The following is a 20,577-nucleotide window of genomic DNA, read 5'->3' as shown; positions in this document are numbered from 1 at the left end:
CTTAACCATAAAAATTTTGAGGGTATACAGTTCAGCACATAATACCTTCTTTCTAGTAAAGTTTGCTATATGATTTATCTAAATCTTACATGGGTAAGGTTCCATAATATTTTAGTAAAAATTCTTGCATAACTTGAAGCTTTCTATAGAGAAGTCAGAGCCAATTAGTTTTAATCAATTAAAAGAAATGGATATATTACAAAATAATTATAATAGAACTTTAGAGATGATTATTAAAATAAAATTTGGCAGTACTTGTAAAATACTGCTGTTTAAACCTGTATAAACATTCCATAACTATGTCCAATTAAAAATAACACTGAGAATTACTGATCACTCATGTAGTCAGTGTTGTTCTTAGGACTTTACAAATGATTAAGTTTCACAACACTGAGATGTTATCCCTCTTCTGTTGAGAAAGATGAAGCACACAGAGGTTAAGCAACTAGTTAATTCAGGTGGAAGCACAACTCGGATGTAGGCAGTCTGGCTCTACATTCTTTGCTTAGACGCACTGTGAGTTCTTCGAAGTTGTTGTGGAAAGCTATCTAATGATGCTGAAAGTATTGACTTTATTCAGATTTTAACTTTTTTGAGATTGTGTGGATAGCTAACTTGTGAATCACAAATGAAAATAAATTCCATTGGCTCAGAGTTAGACATATTTTAAAAACTAAAATTGGGATTCTCAGTAGAAGGCATTTAAAGTTAAATCACTTTTATGTTAAAAGGTACTAAATATGCTCTCATGTTTTTAGCATTGTACATTTTTACCTGTAAGTGAGAGTTCCACATATTTTATGGGTCAAGGAGGGAAGAATCAGTGTAATCCTAAAGGAGTTTTATAATAAAAACGTCAGGTAGTGGTGACCCATAGAATTTTAGAGCTTAAAAGAGATCAGACCATTTCCCGTGGTCTGAAGTATAATTTTTAATTATTTCCTTTTGTTTTTTTATTTTGAAAATTTTATACCTCCAGAAAACTTTAAAGAGCAGTACAATAATCCCCTGTATGTGGTTTACCTAGATTCATGAAAGTTTTGCTACATTTTTTTTTTGCCTCTTGTTCTCTCTACCCCTACTTTTTTCCTAAACCATGTGAAAAAGTTGTAGATATCACTTCATTTTATCCCAGAGCACATTAGTATGTTCCTCCTAAGAACAAGGATATTCTCCTAATAACCAAAATACACTGTCATGCCAAGGAATTTAACATTAATACATTACCATTATCTGAAATGCAATTAATTTTCATATTTCTTTAGTAGTTCATTGTCTTTAAGCTTTTTAATATAATTTTTTCAACTGATGAGCCAGAACTCATCAGGTGGATTTAAAGAGCCTATTTGTTTATTTACTTATTATTTTTTAAGTTTTATTTTTAAGTAATCTCTACATCTAATATGGGTTTGAACTCACAACCCCAAGATTAAGTCTCACGCTCTACTGCTGAGCTGGCCAGGTGCCCCTTAAAGAACCTTTTATTATTAGTGTTTCTATGAATAGAAGTTTTCCCACAAAGTTTTCACTGATGAGATAAAAACATTGGGGTAGTTCAAATGTAGGAGACTAACCCTGATGTACATATGTAGTTTTTTAAAATAAACATTATTACTACTCATTTTTCCTAGGGTATTTTTCTAAGGCATCTCTTATGTTCACAGTGAATATTTTAAGATTCCTATAGAGCTAATAATGTGGCCTTGCTGAAAGAGTCAGTATTGGTATTTGTTACTTATATATTTTTAATTTTTTCTGTTTGTTATTAGAAAGTTATATCTTTAATCACTAAGGTATATTGCTTGTTTTCAGGAGATTAAGCGATGAAAAAAACCTTCCTCTTGACGGTAAACGGCAACGTTTCCATTCACCCCACCAAGAACCAACTATAGTTAACCACATAGTGCCTTTGTCAGGTGAAAGAAGATACTCAATGCCGCCATTGTTTCATACACACTATGTACCAGATATAGTCAGATGTGTGCCACCTTTTCGAGAAATACCATTTTTAGAACCTAGAGAAATCACACTGCCTGAGGCCAAAGATAAGGTAATAATAATGTAGATTTTAGTTTTAACTTTTGGGAAATTAATATAATGTACTGAAAACACTGGACATACCTAATGTTTTGGATTAAGTAGAATATGCCTTTTTTTTTGCTCTGTTTAAACTATTCAGCAGTTTTCTGTGTAAATTTGATTTTTAAATTTTTGTTAGCTGTTCTTTTATGGAAGTGTAGCTTTCATATCAGGAAATCATATTTTCTCTGATTTATAAAAATCTAGATTAGAGCTCGGAACATTTGATTTCTTAGTTTAGAAAACTCTGTTATTATTTTTATTATAGAGAAACACATTTTCATATGGTTATTGTAATAAAGTGCCAAAAAGCATTTTCTTTTGGGATTTTTGTGTTTGTCATGAGGTTTTTGAATGTCAAAAATAGAGAATCCAGGTGTCACTGAAAGACTAATATATTTAGAGTGATATGAAGAAAGATTTATCAGAAACATTTGTGAAAAACATTTCAAATAAATGAATTGAAGCTGTTTAAAAATTTTTGGAAAATGACATTATCAGGCTTAGGGAACAGTGAGTTATTTAACATTAATATTAGAAGCACATCTACTCCCCCCCACCCCCTAATTCTAGGTTATTTAGAAGAGTTTGTAATGTAAATATCTGTGTTCTCTTGGCTTGTCTATAGCTTATATTTGCTGTTTTTGCATTTTCTTTTTTTTTTTTTTAAGATTTTATTTATTTATTCATGAGAGACAGAGAGAGAGAGAGGCAGAGACACAGGCAGAGGGAGAACCAGGCTCCATGCATGCAGCCTGATGTGGGACTCCATCCCAGGTCTCTAGGATCACGCCCCGGGCTGAAGGAGGCGCTAAACTGCTGAGCCACCCAGGCTGCCCTGTTTTTGCATTTTCAAAGCTCCTCCACTTTCAAGAAATATGACATTTGTAGGCTAAGGAGAATGATCCTGAAGAGTATAGTGACTGTTTTACTGATCTTTGGGTTCCTAGAAACCAGCATAGGTCTGGAACATAGTAAGTTTGCAGAAAATGTTGGGTCAAAAAAGGAACGCTTGCTTCATTCTTCAGTTGTGCTGCTTTTTATTCCTTTATCATTCTTTCTTTAAGATATAACTGTCATAAAACCCACTCTTTTAAATATATGATTCCGTGGTTTTTAGTGTATTTGCAAAGTGGTGCTGCAATCATTACCACTATCTAATTCTAGTATATTTGCGTCATCCCCAGAAGAAACCTTATATCCAGTAGCAGTCCCTTCCCATACCTGACCTTCCCAACCTGCTCCCCCTGCCTTTGGCAACCACCAATTGATTTTTTATCTCCCAAGGATTTACTTTCTGGACATTTCATATAAATGGAATCATACATTATATTGTCTTGCTTTTTTCATTTAGCATATTTTCAAGGTTCATCCATGAATGTGGCATGTGTCAGTTTTTTGTCTCTTTATAGCTAAATAATATTCCATTTTATAGATCTATCTTATTTTGTTTGTGCATTCATCAGTTGATCAACTCTGGGGCTGTTTCTGTTCTTTGAGTATTTTCAGTAATGCTACTATGAAAATCTGTGTACAAGTTTTTGTGTGGACATATTTTCATTTCTCTGGGGTATATACCTACTGAAATTATTCGTAATGTGGTAACTATAAGTTTTTGAGGAACTGCCAACGTGTTTTCTAAAGTGGCTATGCCATTTTACATTCTCACCAACAGTGTATGAGTGTTCTAATTTCTCTACATCCTTGTCAACACTTGTTATTGTCTTGTTTTTGATTATAGCCATCCTAGTGGGTATGAAATGGTATCTTATTGTGATTTTGATTTCCATTTCACTAGTGACTAATGATGTTGGTCATCTTTTCATTTGCATGTTGGCCATTGTGTATCTTCTTTGGATAACTGTCTATTCAGATCTTTTGCCCATTTTTTAATTGGGTCATTTATTTTTTATTGTTGAGTTGTAAGAGTTCGTTATATGTTCTGAATATTAGACTTCTGTCAGATAAATGATTTGCAAATCTATTCTCCCATTCTGTGGTTTGTCTTTTTCCTTTCTTGTTGGTGTCCTTTGAAACGCAAAAGCTTTTCATTTTAATGAAGTCCAGTATATCTGTTTTTCTTTGGTTGCTGGAGCTTTTGATGATATATATATATATACGAAATCATTGCCTGATCCAAGATCACAAAAATTAATGTCTGTGTTATTCTAAGAGCTTTATAGTTTAAGCTTTTAGATTTAGGTCTTTGGTCCGTTTTGAGTTAATTTTTGTATGATATGAAATAGGGTCCAACTTCATTCTTATACTGTTAGTCCAGTAGTCCTAGCACTATTTATTAAAATGATTCTGTCATTCCTTTGTTATTATTAAGTAGGAAAGCTGTTAGGGAAAACCAGCAGGAGGGAGGAAGAGACGAAGTAAAATGGGAAAAGACTGACTTGAGAAGTTTTGGTAGTGTTTCCATACCGTCTCCTTCCCCCATTCCCCACCGCCCCATTCATTCTCCTTTCTTTGCTTTCTCATTTTAAAGAAACTCTTGTAATGCTATAGTGTGAAAGCCTGTGGTATGAATCAAATCTGACCAACTCTTTGAATATATAAGGATCTTTTACTATTTTTTGGTTTTTAATGTATATATGCAGGCTCATTTTTTAGTGGAATTTATAAGTATTGAATTTTTCTATATTTTTGCATGTATATGTCTATAATAGTTAACTGTTAGAACTAACTAAGTAACTGCTGGTTCTGCATATAGACTAGGCATATGTTGAGTCTCAGTAAATATAATAATTTATATTAATCGGTATATATCATCCAGTAAAGTATGAGTAACTTTTTCTTTGCTTAATAGCATAGGAAAAGATTCTCTCAAACCTCATGTTTCTCAGAGAAGCATTTATTTCAGAAAGATAAAGGTATATTTTGTTGTTGAGACAATTTCTTTGAGTGCTACTTTCTACCTGCCTAGTTGTAGGAGAAAAAAGGCAAGCAGTTAGTTCTGTGTTCATTCTTTTAAGCGAACACTTTTATAGAAAACTAACATTTATTGCTGTCTTTTCTCTTCTAGGCATTCTACATATGTTATGTCATTTAGTCTTTTCAACAACCCCATGACATGGATATTATCCTAATTTTACTGAGGCTCAGAAAGCTAAATAACTTGCTCAAGGTCACAGCTAGTAAGTGACACAACCAAGATTTGACCCTTGTCTCTGATAATACAAAGAGGAGGAACTTAAGATGCTTAAAATTAAGGGTAGGGAGATGACAGTCTTAGAACTGACTATAACACCAGGTAATCTGTGCCAGTATAGCTAATATTAATAAATGGTTTTCTTGCCAACAGTGTGCTCAATGGTTTGTATTGTTTGCCTCTGTTTACCTCTGCTACAGTGTGAACTGAATGGGAGCTTCAGTGTGAAATAAAAATGGAGTAGTGGTTTGGGGCCTTGAATTCACAATAGAATGCCATTGAAGGTTTTTGTGTAGAGGAATAGCACAACCAGATTGGCATTATGGGGAAGATAGTTCTTGTGGTATAGTGGAATTTAGCTTGGAATAAGGAGGGCCTAGAACATGGATGATTAGAACCTTGGAAGCTGTTAAATTAATTCAGATGAGAGGTGCTGAAGCTTTCAGTTATGGCATGTGGTGGAAAAGATGTGAGAGACCATGCATAAAGAAAATTGGTAGAATGTGTGAAATCATTGAATATAGGGAAGAGAGGAAGAAAGGGGCATTTGTGACTCCAGTGATTTGATTTTGGACTACTTAACAGAGATAAGGAACATAGATTTGGGGTGTATAAATTAATTGAGCAACTAGTCAAGATCTTTTTGGAACTGGGAAGATTTGTAATTTTTGTGCTCTTGTGAAAGCTCGTATTCTGCAAATTGCACACTAAGAATATAGGGCTATGGGAAAATAGGGCTGGAGTAGGTTACTCAAAATCCAAACAATTTTGTAACCAGAACACTATCAAGAGTAATAATCGATACCTTGGGAAATAACTTGGTCAGACCAGGTAGGCAGCTTAATGCTACTAATGCTACTGCAGGGGATATTAAAAACATACAAAATAGAGTTGAGATATTGCCTTGTTGGGCATTGAGACAAGGCAGTTAAAAGTGGAGCTATTCCCCTCCTCCTATCATCCAATTCCAAAATTTTCCCATTCTCTCCATACCTTCCAGCTCCTGATAATCACCGTTCTACTCTGCTTATTAATTTGACTTTTTTAGATTTCATATGTAAGTGAGATGCAATATTTTCTTTTTATGTCTAGCTTATTTCATTTAGCATAATGTCTCCAGGTTTGTCCATGTTGTAAATGGCATAATTTCCTTCTTTGTAAGGCCAAATAATATTCCATTGTGTGTGTATATGTTGTGCCTATGTATGTATATGTATATGTGTATGTATACCACGTTTCTTTATTCATTCATCCATTGACAGACTTTTAGGTTGTTTCCATATCTTGGCTACTATGTTTAATGCTGCAGTGAACATGGAAGTGCAGATATCTTTTTGAGATAGTGATTTTATTTCTTTTGAATATCCAGAAGTGGAATTGCTGGATGATATGGTCATTCTATTTTTAATTTTTGAGGAGCCTCCATATTGTTTTCCAGTGTGGTTGTACCAATTTACATTCTCACCAACAGTGTATAAGGATTTCCTTTTCTCTACATCCTTGCCAATACTTGTTACCTTGAACTTTTTGATAGTAGCCCTTTAACCAGTGTGAGATGATATCTCATTGTGGATTTGATTTGCATTTCCCTGATGATTAGTAATGTTGAGCATCTTTACAGGTACCTGTTGGCTTTTGTGTGTCTTCTTTGGAAAAATGTTTGTTCGGGTCCTTTGCCCATTTTTAAATTGGGTGATTGATTCATTGCTATTGAATCATATGGGTTTCTTATAGATTTTGGATATTAACCCCTTATTGAGTATATCATTTGCAAATATATTTTCCCATTCTGTAAGTGGCTTTTTCATTTTGTTGGCTGTTTCTTGAGCTGTGCAGAAACTTTTTAGTTTGATGTAGTCCTACTTGTTGATTTTAGCTTTTGTTGCCTGTGCTTTTAGTGTTGGGTCAAAAAAATCATTGCAAGACCATTCTCAAGGAGTTTTTACCCTATGTTTTCTAAAGAGTTTTACAGTTTCAGGTCTTATATTTAAATCTTTAATCCACTTTGCATTGATTTTTGTGCATGGTGTAAGATATGGTCTAAATTCATTCTTTTGCATATAGATATCCAGTTTCCCTGACATTGTTGAAGACTGTCCTTTTTCCATTGTGTATTCTTGGCACCTTTGTCAAAGATGGGTTAACTGTATTCGTAAGGGTTTATTTCTGGGCTCTCTAGTGGTCTCTGTGTCTGTTTTTATGCCAGTACTATACTATTTTGATTACTATAGCTTTGTAATATAATTTGAAATTAGGATTGTGATGCTTCCATCTTTGTTCTTACTCAAGATTGCTATAGCTATTCTGGGTTATTTGTGGTTCCATAGGGCTTTTTAGCAATGCTTTTTTTTTTTTTTTTCTATTTCTGTGAAAAATGCCATTGGAGTTTTGTAGGGATTGCATTAAATCTATAGATTGATTTGGGTACTATGGACTTTTTAACAATTTTAATTCTTTCAATCCATGAATGCGGGATATCTTTCCATTTATTTGTCGTCTTCAGTTTCTTTTGTCAATATTTTATAGTTTTCATTGTAGAGATCTTTCACCTCCTTGGTTATTAAATTTATTCCTAGAGCTCTATCTTTCTAATGTATGTGTCAGAAAAGTTTTGAAAGCTACTGAAATGTATTTTTATGTAGAAAATCTAGGCTAGGACTCTGCACAAAAGGTCCTCAAGTGAAAGCTTGTTTTGTTTTTCCATTCTCCTTTTACTTCTTGGTCAAATTCAGTAATATATACCTAGAAGCAGTCAAACTTGAGAAAGAAATCAGCAATTCAAACTGCCTAATCAGTGTGCCAGTTTATAAATTAAGAAGACTCTACTCCTAATAGAAACATCATAATTTAACACACCAGCAAGGAACATGTCGTTTTTGGCATGAGATTTTCCTGATTTTATTTTAGTTTAGTTTAGTTTAAGAGAAAGGGAATTCAGCATCAATAATGAATTTAAACCATTATTATATATCTAGCTTTATTTTACTCAGTAATTAGTACCAGCTTTTCTGTAGTTACAGATGTAACAAGGATTATGGCAATTTTTGTTGCCTAAGGGGAGAGAGCAAGAGACAGCCTGAGGAATTGCCAATGTTTGTTGAAATGCTTATGAATTAATAACTAATGTTTTCTGTACTATATTTAAATTTATTTCCCTTGTCTTTGAAAGCTCTCTACTAACTTGTGTTTATTTTTTCAAATGGCACTTATATTTAGTAAAAAACCTGTTACCAATTTCGTATAGTATATGATCAGGTCTTGGTAATGCCAGCTCAATTTTTACTTTTATTTTTATTTACATGGGGACCCGGGTAATGGGGACAGATGTAGAAGCTGCTGAGAATGACACGTGAAAGTTAGACCTTAAGCTTTATTTATCGACACATTTAAAAACTTTTCTGAATCTCAATCTATACTTGTCCTTGATGGCTTGTGTTGACCTAAGACAACTTCATTGGTAATTTGCTTGGGACTGACTTTGAAGACAGGTTATAATACTTTTTAGGAAAAATGGGCATTTATATTTGGAAGATACGTTATTTTTAGTATTTTATGCTATATGTAGGTAAATCTTTTGTACAGTTTTGAACAGGTACAAGTTTTACTTATAGTGAGAAATAAATATCTTCTACAGTTACTTTTAATTAAAATAATAGATCTTGGGAGGGCAGCCTAAACGGATAGTATTGTAGAGATTGAAACAACTTTAAGAATAATCTATTATATGGGTACTATGTTGGAATAATGGTTTTAAACTAATGAAGAAAAATATGCTTCTGAGTGAAATAAAAGCAATTAAAGAAAATTCCTGAAGTGCTATTTATAATCACGTTGGTATTACATATATGATTTGAATATTTAATTCATCAGCCAAAGAGAATTCATATCATACATTTCATGCCCCACACCAGAATTATAAGAACATTGAGCCATCTTCTGAAATATTTCTCTAAATTTAAGTAGAAGTCTTATTTTAGCATGTTGGTACATTTGTTTTGAGTTTTGTTTTATTTGTACTCTATATTCTGTATGGTGTCTGTTCTAGAATTCGAGAACATAATTTGATAATGTGAATCCCTAAGTAAATAGCTAGATAGTGAGGAGAATTCTTTTGTATAGAAACCTATTAGTTCTCCATTATAGCAGTACTTGAAAAAGAAGAAATGTTTCTGTGAATGTAAAAAAGAGAAAGGAGCAAGTATATATAATTTTATATTTTTCACATAATCATAATTTTTTTGTATAGGAATGTTTCTATATGAATATGATTTTTCAGATGAAAGAACTTTATAAATATGAAAAATTCATTTGAGCATTATTGTAAAGAAGTTTCTTTTTTGTTACTCAAGAAAGGTAGTTATATGTAGGATGCTACTTACTATTAGTTCTAGGATTGTGTTGATCTACCTGAATCTCTAGATCAGGGGGTTGGCAAAATTTTTCTTATAAGGGCCAATTAGTAAGTATTTTAGATATGTGGGCTATGTGGGGCCTCTGTTAAATATTTTTTCTTTTCTCTCTTTTTGAAACAATGCTTAAAAAATGCAAAAATTATTCTATTTTACTGACTCTGCAAAACAGTTCAGGGGCAGTATTTGGCTTATAGGCCATAGTTTGCCAACCCTGCAAATGAATAAAACTTAATTGTTCAAGTGTCATTTAAAATTTTATGTTAACCACTTTACCAGCAACTTCTTTCAAACCTTTTATTAACTTGGATGCTTTTTAAAAAGTTTTATTATGGAAAATATCAAATATATAAATAGAATATAGTATCATAAATCTTCGTATCACTGAGCTGTATTTAAAAACCACCAGCGTACTACCAATTTTATTTTATCTGTACCTCTCTCTCATTAGTTTGAAGCACATGAAAGGTGTATCATTATATTCACAAATACTTCAGTATTCTTTTTTATCTTTTAAATCTATCCTTTTGCCTATGCCATGCTTTCTTGATTATTATAACTGTTATAGTAAGTCAGTCTTGAAGTCTGGCAAGGTAAATTCTCCAACTTTTCCATCCCTTTTTTCAGCTTATCTTGGTCTTTTGCCTTTCAAATAAGATTTAAGGTTATTTTCTCAATTTCTAGAAACAAACTTGCTAGGTATCTTATTTTGTTTTGATTGCATTGACTCTATGGATTAATTTTAGGAGCATTAACATCTTAACAATAGTTACTTGATCCATGAACATGGTGTAGCCCTCCATTTATTTAGGTTTTTAATTTCTCACATCACTATCTTGTAATTTTAAGTATGCAAGTTCTATATACTTTGTGGTAAATATACTTCTAAATATTTATTGTTTTTTACTGATATTGACAAGTTTTCAAAATGTAGATTTCCAATTGTTTTTTGTTAGTACTAGTATATATACTTGATAGTCACTTATCATTTTAGAAAATGAAAACACAAGAGAAGAAGCCTTGGCTTGATATAGTATGTTAAAATTTCCATTAGTTTTGTGAACATGTCTTTCTGGTGTGTGTTTGATTATCTATAGCAGTGTTACTCTATTCTTAGTTTTCTTATAAAAACTTTGTATGGTGGGGATCCCTGGGTGGCTCAGCGGTTTAGCACCTGCCTTTGGCCCAGGGCGCGCGCGATCCTGGAGTCCCGGGATCGAGTCCCACGTCAGGCTCCCGGCATGGAGCCTGCTTCTCCCTCCTCCTGTGTCTCTGCCTCTCTCTCTCTTCTCTCTATGTCTATCATAAAATAAATAAATAAAACTTAAAAAAAAAAATCTAAAAAAAAACTTTGTATGGGAGTTGACCAGAGTCCTTTTTAGGCATTATTTCTTCAAATTTTTTCTGTTTTCCAATTCTCATCTCTCTTTCTGAGATTCCAGAAATTTGCATTTCATATTTTATAAATACAAATAAAAGTGAGGTGCCTTTTCCTGTACTACTATTAAATTAGAATGGTTGGGTAGACTATACCTTTCCTAGGGTTTATGGTTTTAGGAATCTTATTCTCTAATTATGTAGTATTCAGAAATATACTTTCGAGATCTTTTCTTTCCTTTTTCTTTTATCTAGACTAGGATTTTTCACCCTCTGCAATATCAGCATTTTGGGGCCAGATAATCTTTGCTGTGAGGGATCATCCTATTCATTGTGTAGAATGTTTAGTGGCATCCTGGCCTACTAGATGCCTGTGACCACCCCTACGGCACCTCTCTTTCCCCTGGTTATGAAACTAGGATGTTGCCAGGCATTGTCAGCTGTCACCTGGGAGTCAGAATCATTCTAGACTCTGTTTTCTTTGACCTTTATGACTCTACTGTTTAGGTTAGATTTCTCCTTCTGGCAGTATTTGCTGCTGTGTTGCTTTAGAAGGGAGCTTTTACATGGTTTTGAAATTTTTGATCTTTCTGTGATCCTGTGAACTGGGCATTTACCCGTGCATTTACCTGTGAACTCCCATCTGTAGCCTTTGAAACTCTCCCCCAGTTTTGATTGCTGTTCCACTCTGAATTGGATTCCTCAATTTGAGGAAGGGGTCAGGAAGTGTAGTACCCCTTAGGCAATTTGATTTCTGGATGGTCTGGCTTCAGGACTCTCCAAAATCTTTTTCTTTTTGTCCTTCTTAATGTTTCTAGTACCATGTGGGTCTTGATTCTATTGGTATTTGGTCCCAATTGCTCATATTTTGGGGTTCATGAGTAAGACCTAGTCATTTGTTTTGTATTTGTTGACCCTGTTTTGTTTTATTTTGGTTTGGTTTTATATATTTGTTTTATTCTTCTAGTTGGTCCTTTTTGGAGAGAGGGTTTTTAAAAAACTATTAAAATATTAATGTTAAGTATATTAATATTGTTATCAAAGAGATATTAAAAAATGATGTCTCTTTCATTGTCAAGTTGCCCAGACTGCCTCTGCCTTCTTAAAATGTGTATTCTAAACATGACAAAGGAAAATATTTTGTTTACTTTTTGCCAGTCTATTAACATTTTTTTCTTTTTTTAAATAAAAAATTTATTTCTAATGAAGTACAGTTGACATGTAATTATATATTAGTTTTAGGTGTACAACAGTGATTTGACAATTATGTATGTTAGGAAATGCTCATTACATTACGTGTACTTACTCTGTCATGGTATAAAGTTACTATCATATTGACTATGTTCCCTATGCCCAACCTTTCAATCCTGTAACATAGTTATTTTGTAACAAAGTTTGTGCCTCTTAATCCCCTTCATGTATTTCCACTATTCCTCCACCCTCTCCTTTTGAAAACCACTAGTTTTTTCTCTGTATGTATTATGAGCTTTTCTTTTTTTGTTTTGCTTTGTCTGTTTTAAGAAAACATTTAAATGCGGGTGAGACTTATGTCTGATATGGACGCTGGGAAGGCTTAGAGAGGGAGAGGTTGAAATGCAAGAGAGGTGGAAAAACTGATGGAAGTATTTTGTGAACTGGAGGTGATCAGGAGGCTTGAATACAGAAGTATTGGTAGAGGGATTAACCTTGAGCAGGGGAAGAGAACAGTTTTTCTGACCGAAGAGATAAAAAGATGAGATTTCATTCAGATATGTTAGTTTGCAAGTTTATAGTTAGGAAACTGGGAGGAGTGTTACATCTGCTATTTTCAGGGTTTTTTTTAGTAAACTTTGTATAAAGTTATTTGCTAAAGAAAATGAGGTAAGTATAGGGAACTTGAGGAAAGTAGTAAAGATTTTAGAGTGGTGATGGTGAAAAAATGTTAGCAAAATCAGCCAGAGGCATGGGAGTCTGAGTGAATAAAATAAGTTGAAAAATGCCAGTTTTGTGATTTAAAAATTTTTTTCAGTTTCATGTTCTGATGAAAGAGCTTAGAAGACGGTTGTATAGACCCTAAGATTAGGGTTTTGCAGGACAGGTTTTAGATTGAGCATGATAAGGGGATAATGTTAAGGCATGATAAAATAGAGTGAGTGGTTCAAGGGATGCACTTAGTGGTATAGACTGGGTAGGGAAGGAAGTCATACCATTCAGGTGCTAATAGGCAGGAAAGGGAGAATTTAGTGAACTCCAGGTCTGTGTGGTTCTGAGGCAGATATGAAGGGAGTAATAAGAAAGTAAGAATTGGACAGGAGATTGAAGCCAAGATAATATATTGGAATTTAAAATTTCAGAGCTAGAGTTCTGTTCTATTGTAAAGACCACGTTATGGCTGTGGGAGTGTAATGCTGATGAAAAATACTAGAGTAAGAAGAGTTCAGAAATGGTGGCATATGTTGTGATAGCCCATTGCAGATGAGGTAATTACCTGTGATGATGGTTAAGAATTGAGTTGGAGGGGAAAATGTGAACCAGATAGGTCAATAAACAAGGAGATCTGTCTATAGATGGCAACAAGAAGACAGGATTCAGGCCAGTGTTGTAAAAATGGGGAAAGAGAGTGGTTTGTATAAGCAAAGACAACAAGGGGCTTTTCTTCCAAAGTTTGTTAATATTTGTTATTGGTGATATGAATATTGGATTGGCCTAACTTCTTTTTTAAAAAGACAGGTAGTAAATATTTTAGACTTGGCCCCTTGTATGTTTCTGTTGCATATCTTATTTGTTTTTCTGACCCTTTAAAAATGTAAAAACCATCTTAGCTCATGTGCCTTCCAAAAACAGGCAGCAACTGAAGATTGTAGTTTGCTATCCTATGGATTATACTCATTAAGAATTTTCTGTAACCATCTGTACTTTATTGTGACTTATCAATGATACTTTACTTTGGAAAAATTAGTAACTATTTCAGTTATTAAGTACTATTGAGTGATAGTTTTGGCAAAGTGTTAAGGAGATAATATATTTAAAATACTGTTGATAGTGTTGTTTTAAACTTCTTGGTATAATAATTACTTTTACATTTCTGAACAAAATTTTTACTTTTTTTGCGGTGGATTCAAGTTGAGTCAGCAGATACTGGAGTTATTTGAAGCATGTCAGCAGCAAGTAAGTGATTTAAAGAAGAAAGAATTGTGTCGAACACAGCTGCAGAGAGAAATTCAGCTGTTATTTCCACGTATGTTTCCGTATTTTGGATGCCCTTTGTATATGCATTCCTGCCTTAAAATTTAAATAATGCCTTATAATTTCGTTCTGTTTCTCTAGAAAGCAGACTTTTTTTGGTTGGGTCCTCTTTAAATGGATTTGGTACCCGGAGCAGTGATGGTGATTTATGCCTAGTTGTTAAAGAAGAACCAGTAAGTAATGAAGCATTTGTTGCAAGTGTTCTTCTCATGTTAAGTCTTTCAAGAAATTTCATGTAAAAATCATTGAAGAGGGATGCCTGGGTTAAGCTGGGTCCTGAATTCAAGCCCTGTGTGGGCTCCATGCTGGGTGTGGAGCCTACTTAAAAAAAAAAAAATCATTGAAAAAAACCTTGTTTTGTTTTAATTAATTCTTTGGACTCTCTGTTCATAGTAATTCAAGGAAAGCCAGGAAATGCTGCTGCTTTTGCTTTTATGGCATGTGCACATGCACACATACGTATAACAGCATTAATTTATTTTTGAGTTGTTAAATTAAGATGGCTTCACTGTGTTTGGCCTCTATTTTGAAATGTCATTGGATTGGAATATTGCCAGGATGCAACAAGAAGAGTATGTGTCAGTATTATCTTGATATATTTCCTTTCCATTTGAATTATCAGTGATTCTGTTTTTTAAATCTTCCCCCTTGAAAATGCTATGGGGTTTGGAGTTCTTATTTTGGGAATATAAAAACAGATTGCACTGACTTTTAAAATAAGACTATTGTGATTGAATATATATTTTTTGTAATCTTTTGGCTTTGTTTCTTTTTATTTCGCAACCAAATTTAATTATTTAGATTTATGTTTGTTTGAATTTCCTGATAACTGATACTCTTGTGTTTCCTTAATACCATAGCAATGGGTGTTCATTAAGTTGACTTGAAGCAGTCTCTTTAATATGCTGAGGTCTCTTCTGAATTACCAAAGATTAAATTTACTATAATTTTAATATGCTTTATTACATTCCACCTGTTTAAAAATGCAAAAAAATCTACTGAGTGGTAGTATATATTTTTATTATTTTTATTACTTCATTAACAAAATTGGCTTCTAGTTACTGCAAATCAGAGATTTATTCCAGGAAAGAAACTCTGCCATTATTCTAGGCTTTGAAATCACATAAAGGAAAACTTAAAAAAAAAAAAAAAGCCTCAGAAATAATAATAGCGAAGAATATTAGTTTTAATTTAATCTTTCTCTCATACAGTTAGAGTCTACTTAGCCACAATTCACTAATTCTCTCTTGTTCATATGTTTGAATCATGTTGTCAGAACTTACACTGAGACACCATAGATTTGACCCTTATCCTTAAGAAGCTCACAATCTAGATAGGGAAATATAACATGTTACAGAACGTTAAAATTCTGTTTGTTTTTCTAGAAGATCACTTTATGTACACTTATACTAAAGTAAAAAAATGGCATATAAAACTGAATATTTTTAAAGTTTAGCGTTAATTAGGAATTGATTTAGGAATGTTGATAGGAAAGACAGCATAAAAGTTGATGTTTTCTATAATGTAATTTAATGCATATTGAAAAATAACTCCAAAGAAAAGTTTACTTTGTATGGTTTCTCTTTGTTGAGAAACATTAAGAGAATAAAACACTAAATTTAGAAAGATAATGAAAAAACAATTTATTTTTAACTTTTCAGTGTTTTTTTCAGGTAAATCAGAAGACTGAAGCACGGCATATACTCACCTTAGTCCATAAACACTTCTGTACTAGACTTTGTAAGTCTCATTTACTTCAAGTTCATATGACATCCGACATAACTATTTAATATATCTCTCACTTTATTTTCTGGTAAGAATTGTTAATTTTCTGGTCAGGATAGGTATAATATGTTTTTTTCCAAATGAATTCTTTTTTAACTCTTGATTAGGAAGAAAATAGTTCTTTATTGAGTTTACTTGTAAAATAATCCCACTGCATGCACTGCAGAATTTAAATATATGTAAAGTTCAGTTCTTTTTCTCAGTGGGCTGTTAGGGAAGGGAAAGCCTGAATATGAATAGCTGTAGCACAGAGTATCTTGGAAAAGATGAAAGAGTGATACAGATTCATGTGAGGAAATGAGAATTTCATCTGTTTCGCAGTGACATGCAGTTTATGACATCACATTTTAAAAATATTGCTGAACATGAAGCCCATGAATGAATTACTCCCAATAAAAGCAAAATTATTGACATAGGCTATTATAAGATTTTATTCTTTGAATAAGCAAGCTAAGTGGATTTTAATCCATTTGTTAAGCCATCTCAAATAATTTATTTTAAATTTCCACAGAATATTGTGGACAGTTGAAGTCACACTACCTACATGACGTTGAAAAGAGCTATGCCCATTTATTCAACAGATACTCCTTATGTGTCAGGCTTTAACCTGGAAAATACAAAGTCAAGTGACAAATTATTGTCCTTGAATAAGTTATATTTTTTGTTAGAAATGAGTGATTTATTTAAGTGGACTTAAGTTTTCATATTTGTAAAACAAAAGACTAATTCATACCTTAAATGGATTTTCCACAGCTATTTATTAGAATAATCAAATATTAAAAATGAAAGGGATGTTAGAAATTGTCTAATTCAAAGGTATCCTTGTTGTTATTTTTTATAGTTAAGGAGAATGGTGATCAGTGGGTTTAGTAATTTGCCTGAAGAGTATAGTTTGTTGCTGTCAGAACCTGCATCTGGCACTTGAAGCTTTTAATCTTATTTTTCATTGAACCTTGTTGAATTTCTGCACACAAATTCTATTTGAAGCTTGACATATCCTATTATGACTTGGGTGGTAAAAGCATTTTACCAGGAAAATTTCTTATTTTTAAAACTGGTATTAGTTTTTCTTTAGTTGCAACATTAGGAAATTGTTCCTTTGGAAAAAATTTGCAGTTCTTTTTTTATATATTTCTGTATTTTCCTAATTATCTATAATGAACATGTATTATTTTCAAACAGTTTTATTTAAAGTTTGATGGAATGAATGAAAGACATGTATACATGTATTCTTTCATTTAGAGATCATACTTATTTAAATATATATCATTGCCCTATGTATCATGTTGTAGGCCTTTCCCCTTTCCACATTTAAGACTCTTTGTAAATATCATTTTTATGGCTACCATAATATTTTGCTTTGTGCTGTGCCAGAATTTAGCTGTCCCACTGATGCTAACCTAGATATTTTTCATGTTTATAATGCTGTGATGAATTTCTTTCTTTTTTTTTTTTTTAATATTTATTTATTCATGAGAGACACAGACTGAGAGAGAGAGAGAGAGGCAGAGACACAGGCAGAGGGAGAAGCAGGCTCCATGCATGGAGCCCGATGTGGGACTTGATCCCGGGACTCCAGGATCACACCCTGGACCAAAGGCAGGCACCAAACCGCTGAGCCACCCAGGGATCCCCTGTGATGAATTTCTTTATGAATATTGTTAGATATTAGACCACATTTCTGAATTTTAATATAAATCCCTCTAAATAGTATTGGAAGTTTGAGTCTTAGACTTTGATAATGTCTTTGCTTTCTTATCAAAGATTGTTTTCTTAAATTATTTTAGTTTAGTAAAATACTGTTTTTTAAAAATGTGCATTAGGACAGTATGAATTTGAGAATATTCACATTATCTTTTATCCTTCAGCTGGCTACATTGAGAGACCTCAGCTGATTCGAGCAAAAGTGCCAATTGTGAAGTTCAGGGATAAAGTCAGGTAAGTCATTGTTGAATTTCCCTTTTTCAGTTGCTTTAGATCATTTTTAGATATTCTTTTGATGTAGATAATTAAGAAATATATGCTACAACATATAATAGCTTATTTTCATCAGTTCTTAGAACTGCTTGGTTTGGTCTTTGAGATGATTTGTTGGAATAGTCTGAGCAATTTTTTATGCTTAACTGTACTTGGTTATTCTGCTTGACATTTCAAGTGTTTGAAACTATCCATTTTAAAGAATGTATTTTATTTACATTTCACATTTTTTAGTGATCTCTTGCCTTTTGGAAATGTAATCACTCTTCAGAATATATCTTAATTGATGAAATTTGATGTGTCTTTATATCAAGGGTGTTATTATAAATGTAATTACATCTATCAGTACACTCTACCAGCCTGGGTTCTGAAATTCTTATGGGCATTGAGATTGGAATCTTTTATATAATCTTTGAATATAAAATGTAAATAGTTATTGGCTGTTTCATGGTTAAACAATACTTAACTGTTCTCTAAAGAATAGATAGAATTGTGAAAAATTAGGTTTTCTAGTCCAGTTTTATAAAAGTTATACTGAAATTGTTTACATAAACAGTTGATCCTCATTATTCATGGATTCCTTATGAATTTGTCTACTTGATGAAATTTATTTCGTAACCCCCCAAATTAATATAGCAGCACTTTCATGGTTATTTGTTAGACATGTGCAGAGTGGAGAAAATTCTCAGTCACTCAATGCATAGGTTTCTAGCTGATGCTAAACAATGTGACACTTCTGTCTTATTTCACCTCTCATACTGTAAATAGTTATTCTTTTCACTGTCCAGTTAGTGCTGTGTTTTTTACATTTTGGTCCTTTTTATGAACAACTTTGCTGTTTAAAATGGCCCCAGAGCATAGTACTAAGTTATTGTCTATTGTTTCTGTGTACAAAGCTGTGATGTGCCTTATGGAGGAAATATATGTATTAGATATGCTTTGTTCAGGCATGAGTTACAGTACTTCTGGCCGTGAGTTCATTGTCAGTGAACAAGGTGTCTTTAAATGGAAACACATAAAAAAAAGTCACGTTTTGATGGATTGATGAAAATGTTTTGACTAAAGTCTTGTAGAAACCTAATCCTTTGTTTCCTTTAGGAGCAGTGGTTTTATATTCTCTAATTCAATGTTTATAGTGACTTTATAAAGCATAAGTACTGCAAATAATTAGAATTGACTGAATATATATATTTTAAGCAAATTCTTAGATATATGCCTGGCTCACACTTTCCCTTCCGTTCATCCATATATCCATCTAATCTATAATTATTTATTGAATTATCATCAAAAAAATAATGGTAGAGTCTTCTAAAGCACTTTATAGGAGAGATAAATATAAATAAAACTATTAGCTTATTATAATCATTTAAAAATACATGGTTGTAGTTGTAATTATATAAAAATTTTATTCCTTTTTGTGTAGTTTAAAATTTTTTTTAATTAAAAAAAAAAAAAGGTTTTTTTGGGGATCCCTGGGTGGCTCAGCGGCTTTAGCACCTGCCTTTGGCCCTGGGCGTGATCCTGGGGTTCTGGGATCAAGTCCCACATGGGGCTCTCTGCATGGAGCCTGCTTCTCCCTCTGCCTGTGTCTCTGCCTCTCTCTTTCTCTGTCTCTCTCTCTCTCTCATAAACAGATGAATAAAATCTTAAAAAAAAACCTTTTTTTTTTTTTTTTTTGAGTAGACTCCACACTGGGTGGGTTTTGAACTCACAACCCTGAGATCAAGACCTGAGCTGAGAACAAGAGTCAGATGTTTAATGAGCTGAGCTGAGCCACCTAGGCATACCTCTTTTCTTTTCTTTTCTTTTCTTTTCTTTTCTTTTCTTTTCTTTTCTTTTCTTTTCTTTTCTTTTCTTTTCTTTTCTTTTTTCTTTTCTTTTCTTTTCTTTCTCTCTTCTCCTCTTCTCTTCTCTTCTCTTCTCTTCTCTTCTCTTCTCTTCTTTTCTTTCTTTTCTTTTTTCTTTTCTCTTCTCTTCTTTTCTCTTCTCTTCTCTTTTTTTAGTTTTACATTTTAATAACATTGTTAACGTACAGTTCTGTTTGAAGTGTAGAATATAGTGATTGAACAATTCTGTGCATTACTCAGTGCTCGTCACAATAAGTGTACTCTTTAATCTCCATCACCTGTTTCACCTATTTGCTACCCATCTCCCTTCTGGTAACCATCAGTTTGTTCTCTGTAGATAAGAATCTGTTTACTGGTTTTTCTTTTTTTTTTCCTTTGCTCTTAAATACACTAATGGGGCAGCCCCGGTGGCTCAGGGGTTTAGCGCCACCCTCAGCATGATCCTGGAGGCCTGGGATCCAGTCCTACATCGAGCTCCCTGCATGGAGCCTGCTTCTCTCTCTCTCTCTCTCTCTCTCTCTCATGAATTAAAAAAAAAAAAAAAAAAGAAATGGATTTCTGTATATTGATTTTGTATCCTGCAACTTTACTGAATTCATTTATCAGTTCTGGTAGTTTTTGAAGGAGTCTTTGGGTTTTCTATACATAGTATCATGTCATCTGCAAATAGTAAAAGTTTTATTTCTTTTTACTGATTTGGTTGCCTTTTATTCCTTTTTCTTGT

The 20,577-nt window shown here is 33.0% G+C and overlaps 1 protein-coding gene across 2 annotated transcripts in view; it reads left to right on the top strand.

Annotated features, from left to right (window-relative positions):
- Positions 1–20,577, top strand: part of TENT2 (terminal nucleotidyltransferase 2) — a 62,758-nt gene that overhangs the window by 8,076 nt on the left and 34,105 nt on the right. Inside the window, exons 4-8 of one of the 2 annotated variants that reach the window (XM_077866949.1) lie at positions 1,813–2,050; positions 14,122–14,236; positions 14,326–14,417; positions 15,906–15,984; positions 17,898–17,967. In XM_077866949.1, the coding sequence (XP_077723075.1) occupies positions 1,813–2,050; positions 14,122–14,236; positions 14,326–14,417; positions 15,906–15,984; positions 17,898–17,967 (594 nt within the window). The remainder of the gene's footprint in view (positions 1–1,812; positions 2,051–14,121; positions 14,237–14,325; positions 14,418–15,905; positions 15,985–17,897; positions 17,968–20,577) is intronic. The other variant, XM_077866955.1, reaches the window with a different exon arrangement.

Source organism: Canis aureus, chromosome 2, assembly GCF_053574225.1.
Source record: "Canis aureus isolate CA01 chromosome 2, VMU_Caureus_v.1.0, whole genome shotgun sequence".
Lineage (NCBI taxonomy): Eukaryota > Metazoa > Chordata > Mammalia > Carnivora > Canidae > Canis > Canis aureus.
This window is presented reverse-complemented; position numbering and strand designations above follow the sequence as displayed.